Genomic DNA, 12142 nt, shown 5'->3' with positions numbered 1-12142 from the left:
CCCAAACCACCACACCCAGCCTCGCTGACTGACGTCTATGACCACTGCAAGGAAAGGAGTATTAAATACTGATATTGAAATCCTGTGAGTCAGGTTTTCCAATTCAGGCTCTAAAACAATGAAAGACTCTCCTTTATTGTAAAGCAGGGACTGCCAGCTCACAGACCGCGCTTTCATCAACCGTGCTCTGTTCATTTCCAGATTTAGTTTTCATTAAAATGCAGTCCAGGATTAAAATAAGACATCTGGATCTATGCGGTGGGGTAATTTGCAATATTGCACCAGTGTACAGTCTTAATGATGCTACACCAACATGCCATCCTGTGTCATCCTTAGCTGTGCTGCCAAAAAAGAAATACATTTTTAAAAAGCAGTCTAATCTATGAAAGGATAATTCTCTGCTTCATATACTGGAAGGCAAAATATTTTTCTACAAGTTATTGAAAGTAGTTGTTTTAGGATGACTGCTCTAGTAAATGCAAACACCTCCTCCTCCATTGCATTTTCAATACATACACTACTTTTAGAAGAAAAAGAAGTCTGCATCTTTCAGAAAATCACATAGGTAACGAAACTGGTAGCAGAGCTGCTTTGACTGACAACCTGAACCTAAACATTTTTTGTTTTGTGTTGTTTATGAAGGGCTTTTATTGCAGAGGGGTGGGCAGCACCTAAAATCCTCACAAGACTACTTAACATTTACTGGTGAAAATGTAGCAGTTCAGTGAAATTCGATATTTTCTTTCATCAAAGGCAGGGAGCCTCAACCCACATGTTAACAGTAATGTAACAAGCCTACTGTATGTGCTACAACCAAAGATCCTTTTCCAATTAGAATTCATTTAGGTTGGGGAAGAGGAGGGGTCGGAGCAAAGAGGCGGCTCTGGAATTGATCTAAAACTGGAATTCAACCCTTCTGGCTGGGAGTATTAACAGCTCAGCTGGGAATCCCAAACACTTGCTCGGACTCTGCAGCAAACCAGAAGTGAAAGAGCAATGTTAGCAAGGAGAACAGTTTGTCCCCGGAAAACGAAGGAAATGCATACAAGAATGTTTCTTTTTCTACAGAGGAGGAATTAAAAATAAAGTCTGTTGCACCAGGAAAAAATAAAAACCTAACATTCTTTAATTTTCCTGAAACTCAAGTCTGAGTTTGCTTTTCAGTTCCAGCTCCGACAGAAACTCCTTAAGTGTTGGTTAAATCCAGGTTTGCCAATAGAAACGTGTGGGACACAAAATCAGTATCAGGCTTCGAGAGAGGATGTGCCTCTTTAATTGAAAAAGGCAGAGTAATCATTCATTTATTTAACCCAGAGATGATTATAATCTGAAAACCTTGAAATCCTCTTACACAACAACTGTTTTGGCAAGCCCCTCTGTGTTCCAACAAATATTAAACTGTGCTTGCCATTTGTCTAAGGAATCTTGTATTAATAAACATGAAGAAGAACACTTTTACCTCCCACACTCAATGACAGAAGAAAACAAAGACCAGCTGTATTCATCAATGGATCCTTGTTCTGCACATAAAGGCTAATTACATTTTACTTCAAGCCTACACATGGAAAACTTTGCTGCTGCCATCTTGTCAAATTCAGCTTCTGATATTCCAGCTGACAGACTGCAATGACTGCACATAATAAACTTCTTTTTGTCATTAACACCTTCAGTGCTCCGCGTGCGGGGCATCTGCGGGATGCAGGGGCTGGGGGAAGGGGCACAGGCAGCACCTCTGCCCCCGCTGCACACACGTTACCCGCTCGCTGGCAAAGGGAACGGGGGAATATTATAGATTGAGATGACAAATAACTAATTTAACTAAAGATTTTAATTTCAGCAACTGATCTCATTTGAAGATGCCTTGTTAGCATCAAGTTCGGGTGGTACCTCCACACCTCACTTCGCACACAGTGCTCTGAATAGGGGCATTTTGAAAATTCCCGACTTTAAGATCACAACAGACAGTCGGTCACTAGGACAAAATCCAGACTCCTTAATGCTGATACTGAAGACTTGTTACTGTATATTTCTTTTGCTTCTTTTTTTTTGTTTGAAAGATTTTCAAAGTTACAAACAGTTGAAAGACAGCTTTATTCGAAAACTGAAAAATCTTAAAAGTATTGTTAGCTTTAAAAAATTGACAATTATCTTTTTTTTTTTTTCTGAAGGCAATCCAATTCATCTGCATCAAATAAGTGTCTCTAGAACTAACAATTCTGGCCTAAGATAAAAATCACATGTTTTTAAAACATAAAATTAAAATTGGCAATACAAGTAGCTTTTCAGACTTAGATCAAAAGAGGGTTTCTTTTTAGAAAAGAATCAAACTGTCTTTCACCATTTTTATTGGTGTTTTTTCAACATTTCTCCCAGCTTTTACAATTAAAATAGATGACTCAATTTCACTGTCTGCATTCAGTTCCCTTTTCATGTTTTTCTAGATTTCCATATTGCAAAATTTGGGCTACAAACGCCACGGATGGCTGTTGTTATGCAAGAACTATTCCTGCCATAAATATCCAAAACAATGATAAAAGATTTTTTTGCTGTTATTAGGTCCTATAAGTTTGTTTTCACAGTACATTAGTTTGGGAGATAAAGCACATGCTTAATGTCTGCTTCAGGATTCAGCTCTATGATCACTATATTCCAGACCCAGCCTTCCTAATCATTCTGCTACAGAACACAATAAACTTCTTGTTACTGCAGATGCTACTAATTTTATGTAATTCTCTATATATTAGGTAAGAATCATATTCAAGATCATATGAAAATATTTCCTCTTGAATATCTCTGAAAGAATGAAACAGATTAGAAACATGAACAAATAGTTTATAGTACATCTTTTTCTCAGTATAAGATACATTAGGGAAATGGTATTAAAAAATTTAAGCAAACACTGTGCAAATGAAAACATTAAAAAGGGTGAGGGGTTATTACATTCAGTGCCTACAACCGCTGAGCCCTGATCTCTGACTGTTCCCACAGAAGCGACTGCAAGACAAAATAACAGCAACAGAGCTGCCAGCATCAGTTATGTGCAGAAAAAAAAATAAAAATAAAGGCAATCTGCAGTAATTTAAGGCTCCATCAGAAACATCATTAGTACGCATCTCAGAGAAGAATGAAATAAATGAGGGAACTTTTGATCATCTTACATGGAACTGAAAGGAAACTGGACTTACAGAGCAAAACCAAAATTTACCTAAAATATTATCTTGAATGATGTAAAAGGTGTTTCAACTCCAAGCACTGATTCTTAACTCCTATGGACTGAATTTTGTAAGCTCTAAGTTCCCCAGGTACTCAGTGGGGAATGGGATTCTCAGCGACTGCAGAACAACACACTAAGAAATTAAAACTCGTTGCCAATTTGACTGGCTTTGAAAAACCTGTATTATCCAGACTGCCATGAGCCACACCAGAAAGCACTTACCTACAGACAGAACCAAGACCATGGCGTTCCTCCCATCAAGCCTAGGGGTTATAGTTTCTCTTGCCCCAACATGGAGCCTGCCAACAGCCTCCCCTTACCATTTCTCCTGTACCAAATGGGTGGTAAAGGCAGGAGCAAGAATTTTCCTCTCTGTTCACCCCATCATCTGCCTACTAAGAAGAGGAGGTGAAGCTCGGGCTCTGTGGGACGCAGGTAGTGGGCATAGGGATGTGATGTGCATCTTCCAACCCCTGCCTTTACAGCAGGCCAGGGACACCCATCTGAAATGGCTGCTTCTTTCCCATCCCATTTCCAGACACAGAAATGACCCTTTGGGCTTAATACTGCTGATCATGAGAATTCCTTCTCATTACTAACTTTCCTTAAATATGAACGGTTCAAAGAAAAACAGAAGAAGTCTGTCTCTCTTTTGTTGTTTCCTGCACTGACTGTTAATAAAACCAGGGGATAATTGAAAACAGTAGCCATTAAGAAGACAAGGATATATATTTTTAAAACTACCTTCATGTTCTACTTGAAAAGAAGAAAAAAGCTACTCATTGTAATTTGGGATGAATTTAACAGAGTGATGACTGGTACCCCAAAAGCAGAAAGAACCAGGGTGCCTAACAGTAAAATAGAAATCCTTTACTAAACTAAATTTTATTTTCACCAAGACTGGAACATCACAGCAAATATGTTATTTCTAAATAAAATATAGAGATACGTAGTAGATGCAGCACCTGAGAATTAAACCAAGAATGCAGCAGCATGTGTACCAGGAAAAGTGTCTTGTTAGGTGGAAGAAAATATGAAAATTAATAATCTCTCTACAGGAGGCCAAATTATGACCATGTTTTCCAACAAATCCGGACTCCTGAACATCTTCCATCTTGTCTGTCTCCAACAGACAGATGCAAAACAAAAAAGCAGTGATACCCTGAAGGAAGACATAGAAAGAAAACAGTGAAATCTTACTTTGCAGTAGTTTCTTCATCGTATTTTGTTTTCAGATCAAATAGTTCTGTTCTGGTTTTTTCCAAGGCTAAAAGGCATAAACATGAAGCATTACAGTAGTGTAACGGCAGTGAAAAACAAAAAGACTACTCCATTTTTTTTTATTTGGCCATAAATAAGGCTACACACCTCCTGATGAAAAATTCTTTGCTTTATCTTTCTTCCTAGGCAAACCATTATGACTTAAAAAAAATACAGCTTTTTATTTTTCACAATTTCTTATGGTATTTCTTTTACACTGCAAAAATTCCCTGTTTCTGCTTAACCAAGCTAGACATTATTAATTTCTTATTAAGCTGGCTAAACTGCTTATTCATTTGAAATATTTATTGCAGTAATTCAGGGAATAACATTTCTGTGTTCTCATAGTAAACAAAACCAAATGTGTCCAGACCTGGAATCTTTATGTGTCCAGAGATTAAGAGGAAAATATAGCAAGCAAGTCACAGCAACAGGCAAGACACACTGGTAGAAACTGGGTTCATACTGAATCCAGACCGCTATATATATATTTATCATAGTTCAGAAATGTGTGAAACCAGAGCAAAACACAACATGGATTAAAAGTTCCATGGCCTGCTTTAATTGCAGCAATGCTCTAACGCTCTACATGCTTCATGCTTGGCCTTGTCCACTGTATTTACCAACAGACTGGCTGCAACACAAGCATTCACTTAAGGTGTGAAGCCCAAAAGAAGCCCTGATTCACAGAGCACGTTCAAGCTCTGTTGGATCTCTGCTCTTGCAAGAGCTGGTTCACACACAGTCCTGACACATTCAATGATCTCTATCCTCTCACCTCCAGCCTGATCATTGGTATAGGTCAGAATAGCGATGCCAAACCTGTTTGCAAAGCTTGAACTTTGTGTTCGGCTTCTTCCAGCTTCGAGGCTGTTGACATCTGCGTCTCCTGCAATTTTCTATAAAGGGAAGAGAAAAGGTGAGAACAGAGCTTGTAATCATGTTAAACAACTTATTTGTATTTTGCAAATTTCGAAGATAGAGTGATTAAATGTCTCAACTGTAATCAGACAACTGATGACACCACACAGACTACAAGGTGCTTCAATGGGACCCATAAATCATGTCACATTGCAATACTGTTCATACTTTGCAGTTCCACTTATTAAAATTTTAACAGTGTAGCCACCTCATAACATAAGCTGTGAACATTATACAAGAGTTGACTGCTATATAAATGACAACTTTAGTGGAAGGTTTTCTTGAGCATAATTTGTTTTGGAAATGTCATACACATTAAGAAAATTGTCACCAAGCACCCTCTGTTGTACAAAGTTAGTACAAGAAGAATGATACATTTCCATTTTACTGTCATAATGAAGAAATTGGTTTCCATAACTGATATACTGAATAGATGCGGCAGCTGTTTCATCATAGCTGAAATGGATGCCAAACCCAGTAATATTATTAGCTACTCTTTAAAAAAACCACACGTATTTCAAAACAAATCTCACATTGATATTTTCTATAGAACATGAGCAAACCTTTAATATGCTCACATTTCTTATGTCCACAGGCAATATTTTCTTGTTTGTGTCAGTTTTTTAGCATCATGGGGCCATACAGTCATTACTCTTTGCTAAAGGCTACAGGAGTTATAAAACTCATCTTTGAAAGGGAGTTGCTCCAACGTCTCCCAGGAGTCGCTGCTTTTTATGACATTGCTTTTAAGATATTCTGCAGATTTCAGAATTGTGAAATGGCTTATGAAACTACCAGCATCCTACTTGTACTCCATAGGATACATAAATTTATTCTCCAACACTGCTGACCAGGTTAATAACAATTTATAGTGAGAAACATGCTTCAGCTCCCTTCATACCAAGTGATATACTCTGAGAACTCAAAACCTCTCTTATAGATACTTTTTTGTTATTTGCATTACACTTATCATTTTATTTTTAAGCACATCTAAATGGCACTTGTTAAAGCCACTGCTTACATGCTACTTATCAAAAAGTAACCACAGCTATTGATGAATTTAAAAAAAAGCTTTGCATTCACTGGCAGATTCTTCCCACTCAGACATGAATTTAAACAACCAACACACCAACTAAAAAGCTCATGTACACTGATGGGCTTCCACACTAAGCTGAAGATATCATAGCTTCAATATTATTGCTCCATGGGAGAAATAAATTCTCAAGTAGAGAACACAGCCTAAAAGAACTCCCTCTTAAAACCCTTGGTCTTGTCCTGCCCACTAACCTACAAGACTCAAACACTCCCTGCTCATTTGAAAAAGATTAGCAATGTACTCAAGATATTTCCAATACTTAATCATAAATAATTAAAATACTTCTTAATTTTTACATGTAGGAATAAGCAAACCTTTTCAGGACAATTCAGAAACACAATCCCCCTCTTAGACATTACCACAGGAGCAGGGATGATGCATCTTTTACCCAAGCTCTTGGGTACAGTTTTTTTATCTTAAACAGCTCAGGGAGACTGAATTACACTGTGGGCTAATGGAGAAAGCTTAGTGTCACAAAGGACAATACTGCTGGTGAAGAATAAAAGCAGGTTTGCACCCTTCTGAACATGACACCCCCCTCCTCCAGCAAAAAAAAACCTACTGCAAAGAAACAATCTGTCCTTGTTTTCCTTCCACACTTTCACGATTGTTTTTCTGTGCAAAGTTGAGTATCAAATGATTCCATGTCAAACACATAAATCACCAGAATCGCTCAGTACACTGAAGAGAGAGTCCTGGCTGGGAAGATTAAACTGAAAAATACATCTCTCCTCCTCTACAATACCTACAGAGAGATGCACACACACACACACACACACACACACACTCACCTCTCCTTCTCCGCAAAATCATTTTGTAACTTTTGTTCTTTTTCAAGGGCTATATTCTCCGCTTGGTTCTTCAGGGTCTGTTCATATTCTCGGATTTTCTCTTTAAGTGCTTTTATTGTAACCTCTACAGAAAAACAATAGGGGAAGAATTGAGTGTACACAGCTCCACGTGGTTCCACAACACAAGGCTTTCTTTACCCTGTAGGCTCAGTGTGTTTTAAACTTTAGCTCTTCAACTCTGACACAAAATCAATGGATATGAGTCCCTTTGGAGACCTTTTACTCCCTAAATGTTAAATTGAACTTTAAGTGTTCAGGTTGAGAAGGATCAATGGTGTTTGCTGGAAAGCAGAGCGAAGAAGGTTCCTCTAACTTTAAAAAAAAGAAAAAAGGAAGAAAAAAAAAAAATCAATTGTAAAATATAGTATCACCTTATTGACTAGTCTTAAATTACCTCGCTGTTGAGTGGAGGTTGTAATAAAGTCCCAGTGTAGGTTTAAGTATGCATTTACACATAGGACACTTAATTCACATAACTGTGCTCACGTAAAAAGCGGCAGTTTTACTATGGACTCATGGACAGATGCAATCTAACACTAATTGAACACATATCTGGGATACAGCTACGTTCTGCTTCACAACTGATGAAAAATATGGCAGTTAAGATTTAACTGCTCTCTTAACAGTAGATCAGATTCAACAGACACTCCGGAGCCCTTCATATTCTAGTTGCTCTAACTGCCTTCTCATTGACACTGGGTTTTACACACAAGCATTAACTATTATAACTTTCTGAGTGCACTTGTAGCCTTCCAGGGAATTTACAGAAACCCTTTTCTCAGATAAAGAAGTTATCTTGCATTTACTGTGCCCAGTAATGGATGAGAGAAGATGTATAAACCTGCAGAGTTATGGCACAGCCCTTGATGGACAGCATCTTGTTATGTGCCCTGATCCATTCCTACGTGAAAGCCCTTTGATCCCACCCACAGGAAAGGACTGAATCCTTATAGGGCTCCTAAAAGGAAAAGCAGGACATTCACCAGAGTATGATTTGTAACAATAATGGAATTTGGAAAAAGCGTTAGACTGCCAGAAGACTCGCAGCTAGCAATACATTTCAACGTACTCAGACAGAGATGTGGTGGTTTAAAGACATCAGCTTATTAACAGATGCCATTAAGAGCATTTTAGGAAAAAAAATCCCTTTGGACATAAAAAGCTTCTCATTCTGCAGAAACATCCTAGAAAAACAAACTCTGTGAAAAGTAAAGCCTATGAACTTGGAGGAAAAAACCTCAATAATATCACACAAAACCATGCGTAATTCTTTTAAAGTCTAGACTTCAGACTTGACTGGAGAACTGTAAAGCCAGTCAGTAGATTGCTGGTGACAAGGTCTGCTGTCTGGGAATCACACAGAAGGCAGCTTGGGCCACTGTGACCACAAAAAAGCTGGGGGAGAGAGGTAAAAATGATTGCCAGCAAACAAGTTACTTTTGAATGAAGGAGCAGGATTTTGCTAGCCATGCAAAAATCAGATGAGGCTCATGATGGAGGAATAGGCCATTGAAACAACATGTCTTAAAAAAAAGCAAAGGGAAATCTTCTCTGAGATCTGGGAAGTAATACAAATTCTGCTCTTTTCCTGACTAAGCAAAGGATGCTCCTTCACAGAGACAAAAGGATGCTCATTCATGTGTACGAAGGATGTACTCTCTACTGGAGACACCTCTGCTCCAAGTATTTTCAAACATAAATCTGCAAAAGTATTCAGGTATATGGAGAAGCAGAGAGCGAAACAATCTCGTGGAAATGCATATAGTTGCAGCTTGACAAAGTCTGAATGTTTCATTTTAAAAGGAAACAGAACTAAAAAAAGGAATGCAAGAAGTGCACAAATATGGGAAAAAATATTACTTTTTTAACAAAATCTGTTTTTGCCTTTAGGCACCTAACAGTAGATGTGTTGGACAAGCACAGTTTAATCCTCTGTGTTGCTTGGAGAACTAAGTGCCTTCTTTACTGTTCAGGTCAGCTAAAGCTTGTTAGCCACTGCCATTTATAGCAGTTTTGGAAGAAGTTCTTACAGGCACTGTATAGCTCATACACAGCCCTCCAAACAAAGAGATTAACTGATCAAAGCACCCTTAGCTAACAACAAGCTTTTCCCTGGATATCTTATTAATCCCTGTTTGAAACAGAGTGTAAAACTATTGCACTGGAGTTAAAAACAACGCAAAGACCACAGTGGCAAAACAGAAAGGAAGTTAGTGGACACCAGGGAAAATAGAAAATGCCAATTTATGAGTGGTTGCAGCAAAAAACTCCGGAAGTCCAAGATTTTTTCCACTTTCTGGGACAAACCCTGATGTCATGCCTGGATGTACAGGATGCACAGCCTCAGGGAAACTCTGCACAGTGAACTGCAATTATTGTACATTTCCAGGAAAAGTACTGTCAGGCTTAGAGCACTGTGGTTCCTGCACGACAACTTCTGCAGTCCCAGCCTGAATCTTTGCATGCTGATACCTGTCCTCTCCAAAGGTCACACCCTCTATGTTAAAATATCTACCTGCATTTATGCTCCTTCTGCTGAAAATGAGATGTAACAGAACCAACTTAGTTGCTAGTATAGCTTTCCAATGTTACCCACTTGAGTGCAACAGTTCCATAATATTAAAAAAAAAAAAAAAAATCATCTCCAGCTTTCCAAATGCCTAGACCTTCCCATCACCCAGAACTGAGCATTTAAGATGGAAATGAAAAGTCCCATGTACAGGCAAGTAGGTATACAACTGATCCAATTTTATTTCCTGCTGCAGGAACTTTCTTTTGAATTCACAAGAAAATCTGAACAGTCTTAAAGACAACAGGGTTTAAATTTAATTGAGATTTTAATGTATTTTCATGTACTCCAGTCTCATTAAAACTTACATAAATAATTAAACAGTATTAGCTTGTATTTACACTGTTCTGTAGATAGTCTCTAGAGTAAATATAAAGTATGTATGCTGAATGTACTCCAGTAACACATTTCTGATTTAAGCAAAGAAAAACAGAGTACAGAAAAAGTTTCATTTGGTACAGATTTGTACATGTGTATAAAATACTAGATTTTTGTGTGTGTAAAATGTATGTACTACAAGCACCCACATTCAGTCTGATGTCAGCAGTAGCACTGTCTCTCATAAAATGTCTACATATAACATCAGTCAGGTGTGTAATTTTCAGGTAGCACTGAAGGCTACAACTGAATATGCAGAATAACAGCTCCATTCTCTGACTTCGTGCTATAGAAGGTGAAACTTCTAAAGAAATCCAAGTCTACCCAAAGTCATAGTCACTTCTGTATTTACCTGTATAGATATAATACACTATCATACTTTCTTTACTGAATTTCAATGCTACTGTCAACCCTACCAGTAAGAAATAAAACTGGATTTAATCCCTGCCTTGAAATTTCAGTATGCATTAAAAGCTAGTAAAAAAATATGTTTGCAACCTACCCTGATTTTTCACCTCGGCAAATTCTTTATTGTATTCCTCTAGAGTTTCCCTAAGTTTCTGATTCTCTGTTTCAATATCGTGCATACGTTGAACCTTCAGCTGAAGCTGCTGTCCCAAATCCAAGGCTGGAACTGGATCTGAAAAAGAGACAGTAAAATAAAATGTAAGATAAAAAGAACGCTTGGGTGACTCAAGTAGTTCAGAGCACAAGTGTCCTTTTTTCTCTATTAACACCCATTTTAAGTGCTAGTAAGGCTCTACTTTGAGTTATTATTCCTGTATATTCCTCATCTCATATCCTCCAAACTTCAAAAAGCAAAGACAGTTCATTGTATCTGTTACCCTTTAAACTGGTGCATGCCTTCTTCATCCTGGTGTTAATCCACAGGGCACTGTCCCTGCATGCAGACAGCCATGATAGCACAGCACGTCTCACAGTACGTGAGAGTCTTAAGTCTCAACTTTTGTTTGCAAAATGAGAATTTTGGGGTAAAAAGCAATTGAACTGCATGGCTCACTGGCAGCTAGTGTCCCTCACATACCTCTGCTTCTGTGAGAGTGAATTTCCAAAGCAAATTGTGCCCTCCTGCACAGCTGATCAAAAAGGTTATTTGATCATGGAGACCTGAGCTATAACTTTTCTAACTGACAGATCAATAGTAATCAGAAATATTGTGTGGCTGTAATTAATTTCATGAACCTTGGGTTTTATGACTCTTGTTCCCTCTTTTTTCTTATACTACTAATTGAATAGAAATTAGAAATTATTTTCAATGTTCTCTCAGTATTAATTCTCTGATGTTTGTCCCCTTCTGCTAAAGGGAGTCCTTAGCACGCACCTGACGTGCGCACACGTGATTTATTCTGGGACTTCTTCCCAGTCAGAGTAAGAAAACGCTGGAGTCCAATGGACTTATAAAAGATTATTGAATACATTTCTGTTATGGGCGCCAGCATCTCTTGTGAAATGGCTGCAAAGATTTAGTCTCCTGTTGAGGAATGCTAAACACCAAATTCAGTGGATCAACAACAGTATATATTAGGGAGTTCACTTAATTTTCAACCACCACAGTCATTAATTTTTCAGACCACCCTCAGTCTCTGGAAACACATAGTAAGTCTATTGTACCTCTGTTAACACATTAAGCATGAGCCTGTGTGTTTTTTCAATATGCCAGCGTTGTTTCATAGTTTATAAAAGAATAGTACTGGGTTATGTTGAGCTCAGAGACGTTATAAGTAGCAGCCTGCTGCATTTTGTTACTTTGGTTCTTCAACAGCATTACCCTGTTCATAATACAAAATCTAGGTTGCCTGTCATCTGTTCTCTGTGCATACATAGTTTATGAC

At 38.1% G+C, this 12142-nt stretch overlaps 1 protein-coding gene across 1 annotated transcript; it reads right to left on the bottom strand.

The window, feature by feature from the left end:
* Nucleotides 1-4410: 4410 nt before the first annotated feature.
* Nucleotides 4411-11749, bottom strand: LOC104526280 (protein CASP). The gene is made up of 5 exons (XM_010169697.1): nt 11632-11749; nt 10792-10929; nt 7283-7406; nt 5297-5373; nt 4411-4481 (listed from the first exon to the last, which is right to left on the bottom strand). Exons 1-5 carry the CDS (start codon nt 11747-11749, stop codon nt 4411-4413), a joined length of 528 nt encoding a protein of 175 aa, XP_010167999.1.
* Nucleotides 11750-12142: the final 393 nt, after the last annotated feature.

Source organism: Antrostomus carolinensis, unplaced genomic scaffold (genome assembly GCF_000700745.2).
Source record: "Antrostomus carolinensis isolate BGI_N321 unplaced genomic scaffold, ASM70074v2 Scaffold56326, whole genome shotgun sequence".
NCBI classification, from domain to species: Eukaryota; Metazoa; Chordata; class Aves; order Caprimulgiformes; family Caprimulgidae; genus Antrostomus; species Antrostomus carolinensis.
This window is presented reverse-complemented; position numbering and strand designations above follow the sequence as displayed.